Source organism: Labrus mixtus, chromosome 8 (assembly GCF_963584025.1).
Source record: "Labrus mixtus chromosome 8, fLabMix1.1, whole genome shotgun sequence".
NCBI lineage: Eukaryota > Metazoa > Chordata > Actinopteri > Labriformes > Labridae > Labrus > Labrus mixtus.
In genome coordinates, this window is record NC_083619.1 from 10,927,672 (window position 1) to 10,942,606 (window position 14,935).

General features: G+C 39.3%; 1 protein-coding gene across 1 annotated transcript; it reads left to right on the top strand.

The window, feature by feature from the left end:
* The first annotated feature begins 7,293 nt into the window (after positions 1-7,293).
* Positions 7,294-14,270, top strand: LOC132978898 (angiopoietin-related protein 3-like). Its single transcript, XM_061044249.1, has 7 exons — positions 7,294-7,900; positions 9,166-9,276; positions 10,172-10,292; positions 10,513-10,626; positions 11,092-11,187; positions 12,175-12,447; positions 13,853-14,270. Exons 1-7 carry the CDS (start codon positions 7,394-7,396, stop codon positions 14,059-14,061), a joined length of 1,431 nt encoding a protein of 476 aa, XP_060900232.1. The 5' UTR covers positions 7,294-7,393; the 3' UTR covers positions 14,062-14,270.
* The last annotated feature ends 665 nt before the right edge of the window (positions 14,271-14,935 follow it).

Sequence of the window (14,935 nt, forward strand, 5' to 3'; positions counted from 1 at the left end):
AGCGAGACTGACAAGAAGGAGGGTAGACATACAGACGGCACTCTCCTTCAAACGGCAGCCAATAGGAGCTCAGGAGGTGTAGCCGGCTGGGTAAGACAGCAGCTCTTCTGGGATGGAGGTGACAACATGTCAAAATATGGAGCACCTAGGAGAAAGTACAAGAATCACTTTACTGTGTACCGTCCATGATCCTCTCAGATAACACTAGTGACTCATCGACCCCCCTCATTCAGAATGTGTAACCCTATCCCTTGAAATGTGGTCTCTGCCCCCTATAATCAAAGAAATAGGGGGGAGAGCAGAGGGCTTGGTGGCATTCATGGGGGTTAATTCTCTCAATGCATACCTCTCATACTTTCGGATCTTCTTTTAAACTCCTAACCAGCATCCTCCTTTGGGGCACCAGCAGCTTGCCAGAAAAGCCTTTCCTCATCTCTATATACGGGCTGTGGATAAAGGTGTTGTCATTTGTCAACAAATTTATTGTAAAGATGTGAAAATTGCTTCATTAGCCATGCTAGTGGCATAGTTGAATGAATCATAATTTCTGTGTTTGACAAACTATTGGCCATTCCATAGTTATGGTTCAGACCAAAGTATCTTATTAAGTATGGGATAGATTTATAATACATTTTGCACATTCATTTCCCCCAAAAGATAAGATTTCCAAACTTGTTCTGACACCTGTGGGCCAAAGATTTTATTTGTAGAGTCCATCTGAAAAGTTATTCCCGCTAAATTAAGTAATTTCATGGTCGCTACTTATTCTTTACAGTATAAGGTCCCCAGAAATCACCTCCAAATTTGTCCTAAAGCACTAGAACTCAACAGTCTCGACATTTACTGGTCAGTTAACAGTCATACTGACTTAAGGGACCCGAGATGATAGAGTCTAGACCCTGTTGATTTTCGAACTCATCCTGTCCACCAGTCAAATCAGAGGATAAGACACCAGTCAAGACCACCAGTCAAGTGTACTTATCGCTTAACTTTTCCTGCTGCACTATCATTGAGTTAAAGCTTTTATTTATGCAGCGAAAAGTCCCATCATTTACCAGATGGGCTCACACTAAAATGTATGAAGAATTAAAAAAAACAAAATAGGATAAAGTCAACAGACCAAACTAACCTCTAACCTCTAAACCCCTTTGTAGGTCAAACTACTTTTTCTAATAGAATTGTGTACAAACATTGCCCCCAGAGGATAAAACTTCAAGCGCAGACTCAGTTTACCAATCTCCTTACTCTCACTGGATTACCACCAGTGTGTCAAAGATGTTGTTAATGCAATGAAACATTCAAGAGTCTGAATTACTGGAGCAGATTTTTTTAGAAACATTCATGGATCCCTGAGGATAAAGACCCTATAGACCCTATAGACCGTACCGATCTCCCAGTCTTTTTTGTGGGTAGTCACCAGTGCATCAAAGTTAAGGTTTATCAAGGAAATATCTCATTATTTTAAATATGGAATTAAACAACACTTTCAGAGGATGTTCATGTTCCCCAGAGGACAAAGCCTCCGTAACCTGTCGTAACTGATCTCCTTGAGGGACCTCTGTGGCTCAAAGTTAGTTTACCAAATAAGATATCCCAAAATGAATAGATTGACTGGCTCTTAAGTTTGTAAAGACATTTCATTTCCCAGTGCCACTATTTACTGAAGCCAGTGAATCAAGGTTTTGGGTCTTAAGACAAATAACCCATCATTCACCAATTGGCCTCACACAAAGCAGCTGTAAAATTCATTGTATTTTGTAGGCCATCTGGCATTTCCTACTTTGAAAATGAACATTTTAGCAGTGTCACTGTCATGCTGACTATAGTTAGGTAATTAGTGTGATTCTCTAGCTTTAAACCATGATAATACCAGCATTCTGGCATTGGAGTTGTGAGCATTTTATCATGGTAGTATAGACATTTAAGCACAGTTCAACACAATTTAAATGCACACTTGGACCTGTTCCCTTCTTTCTGATTCTGTATGAATACAGATCATCCTTTTTTCTCTCATTCACTCCTACAGTTTGTCTTCTAGCGTGTATGGAAATGTTTTTCCCATCACGTATTGCCCGCAGTATGTGCCATACAGTGAAAACCATTTATGACAGTCTCTCTAGCTGGTAGCATCCGACTTGAGCTCTACTTGAGAGTAAAATAAACTGCGCAATTCTGAAAAGTGTAAGAAAAGATGGAGTGGGAGAGCCTCTGAAAGAACTGCAACCACCGCCTTGTGCCCAACGACGGATGGAAAAGGAATTAGCAAGAATTAGCAAGAAGTACTCCTTTTCCATTACTCGAGCAGACAACTGACTCCGAAAGGGATTGTGGTTTGACTCAAGCTACAGAGAGAAAAACAGTCTTTATTGGACCAATGACTGCTTACGGACTGACCACATACTGCAGAACACTTGGCTGAAAGGCAAAAATGTTCTCCAAGGCTAGTTTCACAGAAAGATTTAGAGCTGCATTACATTTGAAGAGAAAAGAGGGTTATAAATGTACTTTGTACATGCTTAAAATATTACTTGAGAAATGAGTTGTTAACTATGAACTCTCAAAAAATATGTTTTGGGCCCACAACGTCGAATGAATGAGGCACAAGGCTTGATGGCTGCTGGGTAGTCGTTTTTCTTAAGTGAAAGCGTTATTACTAGTGCAAGCTGCCTCCTGCTGGAAAGTATAGCTGGAGGCAAGTTAAATATGCCAAGAGGAAGGATTCTGTTGTAGCAAAAATCATGTGAGTTTTTGAGAAGCTGCATGGATTTCACTGTAGTTTCTGTTGTTGAAATAATCAGAGTATTTTACATATGCTGTTTCTCTATCTGGACAACTGTACTGACGCAAAACAGAAAGAAAAGTTCAGTAGCTGTTCAGTCCACCTAAAGGTGCCTCACAGGCCTCATCTCCCCTCACTCTGCACTGTTATATAAGTGGCTTGTGGTCAGGGGAGTTACAGGTTGGGCTACTGCGGCATTGGCCAACAGAAACAGTGAAAGTAGTCATGTAACTGTGACCTATGGATCAAGCCCATCCCTTTGACCAGAAGGCCACAGACCCTTGACAACCTGGGATTATTTAGAATTACAGATGTTTAAGTCCAAAGAAAGACAGCTGGAGTCCATACTGTCAAAGTTTACAACGAAGCTGAACTTTCCATTAGTTCATATGTAAGTAGTTAAGGTCGCAAAGTAGTTCACAAATTGAAAAGGAAATACAGTAAAAACCAAAGTGAAGAAAGAAAGACAGAGGCAATTAAATATAACCTATATACCTTAAAACTAAGGAACTACAAATACTGTATACAAATAGTCAATACAAAATGTACGTTCATTTTTGGCAGCAGCTAAAGACATAACAGAGAAAGCATTTAGTATTACAGTTACTATAACAGCTTGTTCTTTTGGCCAGGGCTTTAAAAAATCCCAAAGGTAATGTAACGAAACTAAATCTCTTAAAGTGTGATTATCGTCTGTTTTAAATGTCACTGTCATTATCTGCTTATAATGGTAGACTGCACAGGGAAATGTCTCTATTTGAAAAACCAAATCACTCCAAAGTAAATAGCACAGAGCGACCAAAGGATTTAGAAAATATTTTCCATCTCTAACAACATTGAGAATGAGCAATGTAGCTGTGAAAATAAGCCCTCAGGTGCATTTATGTTGCCCTCGAGCTAGAAGCAGCTGCTGAGGTCTGAAAAGATTCTATGACTGCATTACATCACCACAAGAGGGTTTAAAACCATTAGGTTTGGACTTCAGGTGGAATCACTTACACAATTTCTTAATAAATAAATAAACCAGGATTCTTTATTTTATGAACAAATCACTCAGAGCTCCTTCAGTTCTCCTGAAAATGTATTTCCATAACTAAAAATCACTGTGCAGTTAGACAACTTACTCTAAAGTATATTTTAGGACTGTTTTGCAGTCTGGAAAAGGAAACTATTGAAGTACCAGTATATAGGGCATTGGGGTCCAAAGAGGACAAAACAAAAGCAACAAAAGCAAATTTTAACTTCAGATGAGAAGCATAGTGGAATAGCTTTCTTAATGCTAAAAAAATGTACAATGCATTTGGTTGTTTGTCAGCTCCTGTCAGCATACATTTCAAACAGGGGTTCCAAATTGTACTAGATAATTCCTGTGTCAATACTTCCTGGTTGAGGGGGGCAGGCCAAATAAAAGATTCCTGAAACCTTTTGCCAGTCAGGTGACCTGAGGCCTCTTTTTTATTGGTTTGTCTCACAGCTGCACCCCACTTTCTTTGGCATCAAATTGGTGTCGTTCTAACGTTATGTCCTCTACTCTGATTGGACAGTTGACTTAGTCTGTCATGTTCACATATTTTTCGAACAAACTTTATTAACACAATGCCATTAATAATAACCACAGACTCGCAACTATCACTCCTGACCTTTACTCAACTGAGCAACCAATGACACTCCTGTGTTACAGACTGTAGAGATTCTAAGAAACTATTATCATCAACATATGAGATATTCCACCAGCCTTCACCGTCTAATGGTATCATAAAAATAAAGCAGTAACATGTGCAAAAGAAGCAAAATGTCCAATATTAAATGATCTAGTAAACAAACGATGTTCTGCCTTTTTCTGACGTACGCAGAATGCACAATGGTCACTGGCTCACTAACTCTCCTCCCTTTGTTTACCACACACGCCCCCTGAACTCCTCAGGGCCCCTTCACTGTATGTTTTAACTCTTTGAAATCAGGCCGCTGCTGTTCTGTCACAGGTTAACCTGATGTGCACCTACACATCTTACATTGAGCCGGGCGCCCGCTGAAGTCAGAACTGTGGACTGTCTTTGATGTGTTCATGCTAACCTGCTTTCGTATGTGTAGTTAACATTTAACAGATGAGGCCAGGAGTTAATACTAAACTAATACTGCCACTTCATAGTGGATTGTACTGGACAGTGCACTAGACCTGCCAACCATGAGACTTTAGGAATATATATTAGAAGTCTCTTCACAATATTTCTTTGTATTATGTCTTTCTATTATATTGTAGCTCTATCCTCATTTCTGCCATTCTACTGTCTTTAAAAACTTTTTGACTTGCTTGAGATCGGATTTTGAATAGTGCTCTCTAATTAAAGCTTATAATGATCAGAAGTACAAGAGGGAGTATTAGGGTTGTCTCCCAGTTTGAAGACTTAAAAAAAGAAGAAAAAAAAACACAAACTAATTTTTTTCTTTTTTTACTTTTTTTTTCTGGATAGGAAACAGATTAATAAGTGGTGAAGGGTATGTTTCCTTTACCAAACCACCGTGCGTAAGAGGTGTGTTGAACAATACATAAAGACTGGTATGAAGGCTATTCATGAAAAGGTTCCACTACAGAGATTGAAAGTGTTCATTATTTATCATTTAGAGGCAGCATTTTGAATAAGAAGTACTTCTGTTTTAGTTTTGCATTAAAAACAGTCCATGATACAACATTTTTTTACAACATTAAACCAAGTCACAGTAGCAATAAAAAACCTATTTTAACAGGCAGAAACCTTAAGCAGAACCTGACTCATGTTGAACAGCCATGTTTGGCTTGCAGAAAGGGACATAACATGACACAAAAATATTAACCTTATTGAATTAATTGAAAAAAATGTCAACAAATGTTGCGAAACCAAGTCATGAGCATCAATCTTCGCTGCAATAACAGAGAGTTTCGTTGGCCTCAGCACAGTTGACTACAGTTCAGCTACAAACACAGAGTCACAATGACAAAAAGAAACAAGTTTCAAGATTGAATCATGTTAATGTGTAGGCTATGTACTCTCAGCAGTGGTAAAAAGATTGCTAAACTAAAACAAGGCTTTTCTAAGTGAAGTTAAAAGTAGGGTGAGGGGCTCTGGTAGTGTCGTGGTTAGTGCATGCGCCCCACGTGCGGAGGCTATGCTCCTCCAAGCGGGCGGCCCAGTCTCAAATCCGACATGTTGCTCCTTTTCCCCACTCTCTCTGTTTCAGACTAAATCAAAGATGACTTTAACTAAATTACAGTCAGACACACTCCACAAAATTCTGTCAAATCATTCTGGTTCCTTTTCCTGTTAGTTTGATTATTGAACATTTTCTCAAGCGAAAGAGGACCAAGTGTTTGCTGTTTGGGCTCCACAGTTGTGTAAAGACCTGCTAGAGGAACTTCTTGTTGTCTGTTTTATTGATCAGTTTTATATGTTTTGCAATCTTGGAACCCATTTGTTATCATCTGATGATGATACAGCCTCGGGGAGTGTTGACTGATATTTTGGGGCTTCTGGGGTAGCCAGGAGACCTAATATTTACTTTCTTGTGAGTACCATTGTTTGAAATCCAACTAGAAAGTTGAGAGGTGATATGGAGTTGGAGTTGACATCTGCATGGGGTTGACAAGTACATAAACTTAAGCTGAATGGTCACTTGACTGTCGATGGTTTCCAGGACTTTATTACAGTTCTGTTTATTTTGCTCTCCACATGGAGAGTTTTCCTGCAAACAGCCAATGCCTGCTAAAATGCTAGAGGACGATACTTCTGGGATTATAAAATGGAAACCAGAACACCTCCAACACTGAAACATTAGTTTAATGCATGATTCTTATGTGCAGAATTGGTAAAAAGAGATTGTTTTAGTAGGGGTTAGAGTAATAGTAGTATAATCTAAAAGTTTATCAACCTTCAAAAGTCCATTCAGGAGGATGAAACCACATCCACCATACATTGGGTGACCATATTTTCAAACCTCCAATTCGAGAAACGTTAATTTTATTGCAAACTCACATGTATCAAACCACAGATCAATGCACATTAGTGCATCGAGGTAGGTAGTAGTCGAGGTAGGTAGTAGTCAAAGGTTTCCTCCTGAACAAGCCTGTTTAATTTTAAGTAGATCTCAACAGTTGTACTTCCTTTCTGTCTCTGGCCGTTTTAGTATGGCTTTGTATGTCAACATTTCCACCGTGGGCGACTCAAAATGGACACTTTCCATGTGTGCAGGACGCAGCATATTCATTTTTTGAAGGAAGTTGTAACTCTCCTGGAGCTCTTTGGAAAACGCTGACTTCCTTTTCAGTATGACAAGCATGGTATATTGTTTTGGGATGACTTATTGGGACAAATAAGTGTTTTATGGATATTTGTAGGGACTCAGGATAGGGAGCTTGAAAATGGGGCGGTCCCGGTCAAATTGGGAAGTATGGTCACCCTATCCATGCAGCTATTGATCAGATGAACATGTTAATCATTGACCTGACAGCAGACAGTCTATAAAGCTCAGGATACTCACTGAGCACCTGTGCGTCCTGTCACAGAGGAGCGAGGCGTCTTCCCTGACATCACCAACACCAAGCAGGAGAAGCAGCACCAGGAGAAGCAGCACCACACCATCATGAAAATAACAGTCATTACCGTGCTGTTAGTCCTAGCTGCTACCTGTGTCCCTTCCCTCTGTGGAACCACCCAGCAGCCTGACCCCCTTCCCCGAGCCCCAGCTGAAACCCGGTCCCGTTTTGCCCCTCTAGATGATGTGCGTCTCCTCGCCAACGGTCTCTTGCAGCTGGGTCAGAGTATGCGGGAGTTTGTGCAAAAGACAAAGGGGCAGATAAGTGACATCATCCAGAAGCTCCACATCTTCGACAGCTCCTTCTACCAGCTGTCGGTGCTCGCTAGTGAAATCAAAGAGGAGGAAGAGGAGCTGAAGAAGACCACTGTGGTGTTAATGGCCAACAATGAGGAGATCAAGGGTCTGTCTGTAGATATCAATACCAAAGTGGACAACTTCCTGCAGGAGAAGAGCAGTCTACAGAGTAAGGTGGAGGGTCTGGAGGATAAGCTGAGCAGTCTGACAACTGGCCTGATGACAAACAAGCAGGTGGCAGAGATCAACGGCCTCAGGGTGAGTCACCTGGTTATCGAGTTTTCTCTCTTGAGTGTTTGGGTGGAGATTACAAAATCCTGATAAGCAGGATGTTGACTCAGAGCTCTTTTTCTCAGCATCAACATTCATCGAAGTTCAGTGCAAAACACAACTCACTCCCACCCATGTAGAATATACTGAAGCTCCCAACTTTTTTTTAACTTGATTGACCCAGACTGTTTCAATACAATGTGTCAGAGCTTGTATCAATGATATAATGTCTCATAGCTGGGGATGTGTGAGGTTTGAAGCGTGACCATCTCCTCCAGATAGAAGTTATATTGTATCAAACGTTAACAGCTAATTGGGAAAAAAGTTAGTCTTCAACAAAAACAGCAACTCTAAGCTTTCACATAAATATCAATGTTTGGTGTATGAAAAAGACATCGACAATTGTTTAAATAATTTAGAAGTAATTTACATTGGCATCATCATTACCAACAACATAGACATCTTCTTGAGAGTATTGTAATCTACGTCAACATAATCTTCTATATCATTATCAATATCATCATGGTGGGGGGTGGGGGTTATATCTCTGATATATAAAACTGAAACTATTACCATCAAAATGTAGGAGCCTTCAGACCATCATTAAGAGGTCTGTTATAAGATTTACACGCCACCAGATGTCACTGTGTTGTCTGAGTCTGCCCATTACTAGATTAAACAAAAGCTTTAAATACAACATGGTTCAACTTGTGGATAATGTTACACATTATATATTATTATTATATTATATACATTATATAATAATTATCCACAAGTTGTTGACTGTACCAAGCTGGACACTTATATATATATAATATATATATATATAAGTGTCCAGCTTGGTACAGTCCAGATTGCCAACACTTGGTTTTGTAGGAGGCATTTAAGTGAGAGCACCTCATCCACCTCAGGAAACAATGACCTCAGAGACATCAATGATTAGAAATCAAAACAACAGGAAAAGAACAACTTTAATGATCACATTCTAAAGGAAGCACATGTATAAATCCAAACATCAGCTGATTAACTTATGTCCCATGACCAAACCCCACTTTTTGTAAACAGATAGATATCAGAACAGAAGTAAAGCAAGTTTGGAGGCAAACAAGAATCACACTTTCTCATTTTATATTTTAATAAAGTCCCTGGATTGAACAACTTTTGATGCTGTTTGGAATCAGTGTATGATACTCTAATCAAATAACGCTTTTTTTTTTTACTCTTCAAGTGATTCTATTATTTTCTCCCATCAGGAGGTGATCATGAGCCAGGAGCAAAGCATCACAAAGCTGCTGGAGGCTGTGAGGGACCAGAGTGACCAGCTGAGCCACCAGAGGTCAAAGATCAAGATCCTGGAGGAGAAGGTGAATGTTTGGGACTGTTGGTGTCTTATCAGAGGGGATACAAGGAGGTGTGATGTGGTTTCGCTTGCTGAAAAATATGCTCAGCCTAATTATTTTGGGATAACAGTTGACTTCTTTTTTTTTTTTTTATCTTTATCACGCAGTCAAAATGTAATGTTGCTCTATTTCAAAGGAAGATTGTAGAAGAAACATCTGTATCACCAATGTTCATGCTGTGCTCATGTCCATCAGCAGCCACAGATCTACTGCCTGTAGTGTAGCTATTTGTCGGGAGGCTAGGCTTCACGTCTGTCATTAAACTGTCCTGTTGTTTTCATTGTTTGGAATATTCTAGCTATTTGACAAGCTAGACGAGTTAGATGGGATGAGCATGTTCATGAACAGAGATATTGTTTTTGTTGTCAGTCAAGAAGACAATCCAGATATAAGTTATGCTCTGAAGGGTCTTGTACTTCCTGCCCCCTGCATCACCCCGATTATTTTCACACAGTCCCTTCATCATTCAGTTTGACTTCGATGCTGAGCAAAGTTTGCAGAGTTTTCTGATTTACTTCGGCTGCTCTTTGAGTTATTATCTGTCAGCAAAGTGCTGCTAGAAATGTAAAATTAATGAAGCCAAGTTTTTACATTGTATAAAATGTGTTTAGACAGGGCTGACTTAATGAAAGAAATGTCTATATTATTTCTATACTATTATTATGCTTTCCTCAGTGATACGTTACCTTTGCATTTCCTTGGTTTTGGCAGCACAAAATGATTATTCTTAGCGCTGCAACACGTTATAAACCTCAGGTTGTTTTTCTGAAAAAGTATATTTTATTCCAGAGTATTTCTGCTGAGTCAGTGTGAGGATTATGCCTGCCTACTCAAGGGTTTCCTGTTTTATTTTCCCCAGCTTACAGCCAACACTGTGGCTCAAGAGACCATTGAGAGGACGTCTGAAATGTTCTACAGCGAAGCACAAACACTGACACCTTTTCTGACCTCTGGCTCCACCAGCAACACTGACAATAAGGGTAAAATGAAAACAAGAAGCCCTGTTGAGACTGATATCATGATTCTGTGTATTTTAATATGTGCAACAAGCACAAAGGCTAACAATTCAATTTTACTGATTTAATGCTCGTTGTTTCAGAATGTGTGCAGAGAGCTATACTTACAATCAATATCTTGCCTATACAGTACTTTACATGCTAGTGCTGCTGTTATAACCTGTTTTTTGTTTTTTTTTAACAGATCTGCCATCAGACTGCAGCGAGCTGTTCGACAGAGGGGAGCAGGTCAGTGGAGTTTATGCCATCAAGCCCAAAGGATCAGAGCCCTTCATGGTCTTCTGTGACATGAGCAGAGGTACTGTCACCTTTATGTCACTTTACTACAACACAGGACAAGAATTGATTCAGAGTATTTAGGAACATTTTTGTATTGTTGAATCAGCAGGTGTACTGTCTTTCTTTCTGTTAAATAACATTGTAATCCGTTGAGTAAGCAGCAGCAGTAGTCACTGTTTACATTTGTGGTCATTTAGTACAACAAACAGTGAGGCTGACGTGACGTTACAGACAGTGACGCTGGGTTACAAGCGTTAATCATTTTCCTGTTAATCCCTCAACATATGAAGGAAATTTGAATCAATGGTTAGAATGGCAGACTTGGCCAATCAATAAATAGATCAGTAACAAAGACAGACTGTGAATGAATAGCACATACTGTACAGTCGATATGTCATCAATATACAGCACAACACAAATATTTCAAAATCTTAAAAATTACGATTTAGTCACTCATACCTCATTCTTTCATTTTTCCATTCAGGCTTTGGAGCAACAGTCATCCAGAGACGGAAGGACGGTTCTGTGAATTTTGATCAAGTCTGGCAGAGATATGAAGATGGGTTTGGAGATTTTCAAAGTAAGAGCCACTACTCTCTCCTTGAGACATTAAGCAAAATTAAATCAATGATGATGGAAAATTCAATCTCAAAAGATCAATAGTGAATAACTAACTCTAACACTCTATCTTCATCTTAGACAGAGAAATATAAACTGCATTTAAATATGTTTTATCAGTTCATTTATCTCTAATAGCAGTTGTTCAATAATCATGTAATATTATTTACGACGTGTGCTGCTTCCCTCTTGGCAATGTCAGCCTTGTGAAAGAGATCTTATTCTAAATGGGTTTAATACCTGCTTAAATAAAGGTTGAAATAAAAAAATAAAAAAATATATATAAAAATATATAACGTGTTGGAAAAAATGCACTTTTAAGAAAATAAATATAGTTTATTTTCCTTTGAATTTTTTTTAGTAATACTTTATGCTTCTGGTTGAAAGTCTGGCCCACGTGACAAAAATAGTTTTGCTTAGGGTTTTCCTGTCACACATTTGTTATTTGTTCTATTTAACTATCTATTCAAAAGAGTTATAAAGGGGCCGCGATGGCCTAGTGGTCAGATTGCATCATCCAGGTCCAAATCCGACCTGTGGCTCCTTACCTGTTCTATTCTCCACTTTCTCTATCCACTGTCCTATCAAATACATGCATTAAAAGTTTATATATACATCTTTTAAAAAGCTATTAAAAGTGAGTCATTGAATAAGGTGTGTATGTTAAAATCAAACAAAATGCTAAATTAATCATTTCAGTTTGATTTGAAGAAACATATCAGCCATTGACCTGATTTAAAAAGCTTAGTTTTTATGAAAACCATAATGATTTTCAGCCTTGAATTACTTTTTTTGGTGGGTCTTTTATTTTTAAATTTCCATTCGAAATGTATTATCATCTGTATTAGTTTACATTAGTGTTTATGCATTTGCATGTAGGTTTAAGCACAACACCCTCAGCGTGCTTTCCCCGCGGGCTCTGACCTCTAAATGTTGTCTCCCTCTACAGGCGAGTTCTGGCTCGGCCTGAGAAAGCTCTACTCTCTGGCCTCTCAGGGAAACTCAGTCCTTCACATCCAGCTGGAGGACTGGAAACAGGACAGGCGTGTCATGGAATACAGATTTCACCTTGATGGACCAGAGAGCAACTACACCATTCTCCTCACACATCTGTCTGGAGATCTGCCCGACTGCATGAGCAACCACAGCGGCATGATGTTCTCAACCAAGGACAGAGACAATGACAGACTGCAGGAGTCCAACTGTGCCCTAAACCACTCAGGTAACTCAAATACTGTCACTGTTACTGAGTGGACTAGATAGTTTGAAGCAGGTGCTTATGATTTTGACGCAACCACAATAGTTCTGTATGCTGGAACATAGAGATAAAATGAAAACAGCCCTATAGGCATGCAGTGTATGACACAAGTAGGCGACCTTACAGTATGAATGCAGCTCATTCAGACTCTCCTCTTCTTCACCATCCTCTTCTTCTTCACCATCATCATCATCATAATTGCTTAGAATATAAAGCAACACAATTTCTCCTTTGCGTTAGCAGTTAGCCTTCTCAACGCTGGAATTAGCAGTCTGTGATCTTCACCACCTACAATCCAGCTCTGTGATTCTAAACATCAACAAAAATTGCTCTGTATAATAATCAATAAGATTTCAGTCACATAAACTAACCAATCAAATCACTCAAACACGCCACAAAGGTAAATGGCCATCAATTTTGTCACTGGAACAACACGTGAATGAAAAATATGATTATGTTTACTTAAAAAAAAATGAAAAAAATTGACCAGATTGATGTCTCCATATGTACATGTTGTTGTTTTTAGACCTTGTATTGCTCACACAATTGGCTGCGTTATGAATGTAATTGATCCCATATGTTGCTATGCGCTAGGCACCCGCCTGCTTGCTATGGACTCTGCACTATTATACCTCTAGAGGGCTCAGGCTGTATGCAAATAAAGGATGCGTGGGAGTTGAGCAACAGACATGGCAACACTCAAGGAGGATACTATTACAGTATGCGATATAGAGAAGACATCAGAGCAGAAAAAAGTGACAGTGCCTCAGTTGTAGTTGGTATGTACGGTGGACGGAACACACCATCAGCAGTGTCCTCTTTCCATTCCTCAAACACCTTTCCTATGTTCTCGGCCATAAAGGGCTTGTTTACATTCAGTTTTGCAGACTTCCACGTAGCCTTGTTATAAGAAACTTATCTGTGAATGGCTTCATGGACAGGTATGTTTGTCGCTGTGCAGTGGCAATGAAACATCGTACAACTGTGGATAACTGTGAACTTGGTCTAGCAATCCTCTTCCTGATGCCGTGTTGATCCTCTCACATCCCTTCTGTACCTCTACACTGCCCCTAGTGTCCATGTGCATACTGCATGTTGTGACAATGTGGTGTTAATGTTAAAGTACATGCACAGCAGATACTACAAACAAATGTACATTTTTTTGGCAGCAATCGTGCTCAAACGAATGTGTACTTAAAAGCAATCTATCTCTGGCACAGGTCACAGGTTTTATTCCATAAACAATGTCATCACAAAATGAATGGTGTATGGGGGTATCAGCCTTTAGTGGGGAGAGGGAATAAGAGCCTGCTTGCACCCCCTTCCTGCTACTGTTGGCTGCTCAACAAGTATTTCCTGTCTTTTTCAGGTGGATGGTGGCTTAACGCCTGTGGAGAGGCCAACCTCAATGGAAGATATTTCCACATGAGACCTCGGGGACGATCAGAGCGGAGGAGAGGGATCCAATGGAGGCCTGGCCAAAAATATTCTTCCTCACTAAAGTTCACCCAGATATCTGTCCACTCTGGGGCCTCATCCATTTCCTCTTCCTCCCTTGAAACAGGCATCTTTCAGTGACCCTGAGACATAACTCCCTAAATTACAAAAACAAACAGTGCCCTCTGCAGGACAGCCTATGTAATGCATGCTGGAAACAGCCATGGTTAAGACGGCTCAGGAAGAGAAGAAAATAAAAATGTTTTCTCTGAGGGCAAATTCCATCCACAGACGACACTGAATTAAGATGTACATTAGCGCTGTTGTGCGAAACAGATTAAGATTAATAATCCATAACTAGCGATCCCAGAACAGCCTCTAATGTTAAAGAAAACTTCAAATAATGTATTGGTATCTTCACTTACTGTATCTAAGAAGCAACGGGTTCTTTAGAAGATTTAAAAACTCACAGATAAGTAGGAGCAGTCGACAATTTGGGTCATATTGACTCTGGGTATAAAGCAGTGGTTGCTAACGTAGGGGACCGGGCCTATTCAAGAGGTCATGAGATCAATTTAAAGGGTCTGTCTTTAACATCTGTAACAGGAAGAGGCCTCATGAGTTAAAGTGACTTCTGTTGGAGGGGTCAGGTGGCAAAAGTATTTGGGACCACTGCTATGGATGACAGTTATCTTCACTTTACATAATTTATTTTTGATACAAATAATTAGTTTTATCAATTTAAACAAATAAAAGTATTACCATCAACTGATAGTATTTGATCATTTGTTTTTATGTTTGGAACAGGAATACAACAAACACCTTTTATTTATTTCTAATACAACCCAAACTGACTAAAATAAATATATATATATATATGTTGCTCTATGGAACACCCTTTTCCCCTGGCACACATGGTTAACAATAAAAATCAGATTTCGTGAAGTAACAGGATTATTTTTTTTCAAATCAAATTTGATTGATGTTGTACATTGAACTATAGATCCATAGGGGC